General features: G+C 39.8%; 1 protein-coding gene across 1 annotated transcript; it reads right to left on the reverse strand.

Annotated features, from left to right (window-relative positions):
• Window positions 1-709: 709 nt before the first annotated feature.
• Window positions 710-2,742, reverse strand: LOC135606959 (probable protein phosphatase 2C 59). Its single transcript, XM_065098343.1, has 4 exons — window positions 2,112-2,742; window positions 1,513-1,640; window positions 1,194-1,292; window positions 710-1,103 (listed from the first exon to the last, which is right to left on the reverse strand). The coding sequence occupies exons 1-4, from the start codon at window positions 2,177-2,179 to the stop codon at window positions 874-876; spliced, it is 525 nt and encodes a 174-aa protein (XP_064954415.1). The 5' UTR covers window positions 2,180-2,742; the 3' UTR covers window positions 710-873.
• Between the last annotated feature and the right edge of the window lie 924 nt (window positions 2,743-3,666).

Raw genomic sequence — 3,666 nt, forward strand, 5'->3', positions numbered from 1 at the left:
AAACCATTCTGGCGGACCGCAAGATAAAGCTACCCAACGGAGCTAAGCAGATAAAGTACTTGGTGAAGTGGTGAAAGCTTCCCCGAACAAAAGCCAGTTGGGAGCCTGAAGACGCCTTGCGACATGAAGAAGAAATCATCAACAACTACCAACAAGCGTCGACGAGGGCGTCGACAGTTTAAGTGGGGGAGAATGTCACGAACGATCGTCGCGCACTCGCAACAACTCCGTTCAACGAACCGTTCGTCGCTCACACCTACATGTACAGCTGTTTGACAGCATGTTTTCTCTTAGTTTTGGGTTATTTTGCTTGTAAAAATGTAAGTTCGAACAAGCTGCAGCGTTACAAAGCGATCGCTCACCGAAACGAGCAAAACAGCCTAAAACAGCTCCGTTTTCGCGTGCCGCGGGCTGATTTCTGGAATCTGCCTATGCTCACCAAAACGTCAGCCATCTCAGCCCCTTTGAACCCCCCGGGTGGCACAGGGCTGGATGGGGCTTCGGATATATACCGGGCGTTGAACACTCTTTCGCAAGTTCGCAAGTTCGCAAGTTGCCTTGATGGGAACTTGTTGTCGCGCCCGGGACCAGGTGAGTGGTTGTTTGTGGGCTTGCAGCTGTTCGTTCAACCTTCTAAAGCCCTTGTTTTCCCCCTCTCTTCAGTACACCAGAGACACACAGAGCTACTATAGCATTTGGCAGGATCAAGAGAAGGCCAAAAAACTTTGTTGGTCTAGAACCTACATATATCCTAAGAACCTAGATGTCACTGGTGTCACATTCTAAATATTGCTCTTAAATAGGTTGGGTTGTCAGAATACAGTTAGTAAAAAAAAATGCAGTAAACTCCATCTAAATTGAGCCGGTTTAGTTCTAGATTAAGTACAGAAATCCGTTACACATAATTGATGATAAGAGAACTGATTTAAGGATGAGGGGCCTACCATCTCCTCCTCTACATATGACAGCTCTAGAGTCCCCAACATTTGCAACGAGCAAACGATCACCAACAAGGACAGCTGTTGATGCAGTTGAACCCGCCTCTCGGTTCTGGCTGTTCTCAGATTTCAAAAATTCTGCGTCCGTGTGGTTGTATGCATCAGCTGAAGGTAACAGCACAGATGAATTTCATAAGCCAAATATTATTGTTCTCTAAAAGCTCTTTCATAGTACAAAATGCAAATCAGCACCACCTATAGCTGATTTTGTATCGGTAATGAACTTTGGATGCCTGAGTAAGTTGCTGAAGAGGTTTTGTTTAACATACTCTGCTACTTGGGCACCGCCATGACCTACATAACCACTCATCAAAGCATCAAAGTCTAACGTTAGGATATTGAATGTATAAGCAACTCTCCACGAGAGAAATTTACCCTAGAAAAGGATTGAAAGAAGCAAGTTAATGAATGGGTTTTCTATGTCAGTTTTACCAAAAATTTGCAAATACAAAAAAAAAAAAAGATAAGACATTCTAAACATAACAAAGACAACAAAATACTGCAGAAATTTTACCATCAAAGACCCCAAACAAGCCAACAATTTCTCCATCAACGCTGTCAATTCGCGTCTCATAGAAGTCTTCCATCGAAGATCTTTTCCCCGGACAGCTTGCATACCCATAACCAAACTTCCCATCTTGACTGTCTTGAAAGAAATAAGCATGAGTTTTAATGTTAGATTGACACGCAAGAGTAGGATGTTTCTTTACAGCCTACTTTAGGCAACATATTCAACTGCAGATTCAAGAACCACAATTAACAGATAGGAAGCAGTTCTATGAGTTTATTCAGCGTAAAAGAACCATGTTTCCCATGTAAGTTCACACATCCATATCTGACGAACCATCTCATAACTTGTTTGTCAATTATTAAGGATCTAACTTATATTGAATTATTAAGGAATAAACGACTGTTTATACATAAAAAATAAATAAATAAATAAATCTCTTCCAATAACTAGCTAGTTTGTCTTCGAATTAGAACTCAAAATATATGAAGCGAATGCTAGCATAAGATCAGCTCGAAAATCGCACGAGATACGAAACATAAACAAATCTAGAAAAGAATATCGTAAGCCTTAATACGACTTCACAAGGAATAAACGAACGAGACCTGAGTCCTCCCCCGCTGACCGGAGCACCGTCTGCTTGAAGCCCACTGATGGAGTTCAAATACCCCATCTTCCCTCCGAAATATTCGCCCCCCAAACAAAGATCAAAGTGAGGGAAGATCCCACCGAAACCACCGAAACAAGAAGGCCGATCCAATCAGCCTGGAAAGAAACCCATGCCCGATTTCCTCACACTCGAATCAGCCGTCGATCCCCACCGCGACCAAATTCACCCCCTGCAATCGACATCCGATACCCCCTCCCCCCCACAAACGTTTACCACGTCGATCAACGGAAGCAATCTCGAACTCCAAAAAGAAAAGAGGGCAGATGAAGAGATCCTTCACCGAGAGACAGAGAGAGAGAGAGAGAGGAGACGCCGAGCACTGGTTTCGATCGCTGGCAACGGGGAAGAAACGTCGAGGGAGGAAACAACGGATTAATGGTGGGGGGTAGGCGGTGGGTTTTGAGTAGAAGTTAAAATGTATGAATGGATATGCTTAGGTCTCCATTTGGTACCGAAAATAAATAGATAAATAAATACACATGTCTCAAGAAAAATAACTTTAATTGAGCGTTAAAGTATAATTAATTAAGTTTAATTGACTAAATCGAAGATCTAATTAGCAATATATGAGCATACATAACAATGCTATAATAACAATCAAAACTTAAAAGGACAAAAAATGGTTGTAATAAATCATACATTTGTGTGTGAGAGGTCACTTCTATCTTTCCTTTGCGTGCTTGCATTGCTTAAGTGGTTGCCATCACGTAACCGCATGCCATCGTTATACTTGTCGCTTGTTTGGGTGTTCTTTTCGATGCATGATTATTCCATTTCTTATGAGATATATATATATATATCGGGAGGAAGCATAATATAATGCAGCTTAATTCCCGATGGAATTAACGTGATGAACACCGACATTTTCTCGAGCATAGTATATTAACATGATAGAGCTTTTTTTCTGGGGGATTACCGATGAAATCCATGTGGGGAAGACGAGCACGTCGTTGACTTCGATCGGAAGCTGTGGCGAGGATCGAAATGACTCAGGCAGTTGGCAAGTCAACGCCTCAATCCACCAATTTTTAGTGAGGATGAATGCGATGCAAATTCCCTGTTGCATTAATTTGGTGGTATTATATATAAACACAACAATTTTCATATTTATTGACTCGGTCAATCTCTGTAAGTCGATTGTCATTTGCCCCTCGAACAGCAATTTAATGCATATGAATGTGAGGGAATTCTCTCTTTTTTTTTTTTCTCCATAAAAGAGTCTCACGTTTTCAGAAATTTTCCGACATCAATTTTTTTTTTAACCTAATACCGATTACAATATTTTTAATACGATGTTATAGTATTTTAGTAATACCCAAAAAATAATATAATATAATATATTTATAAATATAATTATTTTGAAAATATTATTTTTTACAGTATTTTTATTTTATGTTATAGTATTTTTCATAATATAAAATATTATAACTATATTTTTTATTGCATTGACGATTGTTTCTTAGTATTACTGAAAATACTATAATTGGATC

The sequence above is a fragment of the Musa acuminata genome, chromosome BXJ2-3 (assembly GCF_036884655.1).
Source record: "Musa acuminata AAA Group cultivar baxijiao chromosome BXJ2-3, Cavendish_Baxijiao_AAA, whole genome shotgun sequence".
Classification (NCBI taxonomy): Eukaryota; Viridiplantae; Streptophyta; class Magnoliopsida; order Zingiberales; family Musaceae; genus Musa; species Musa acuminata.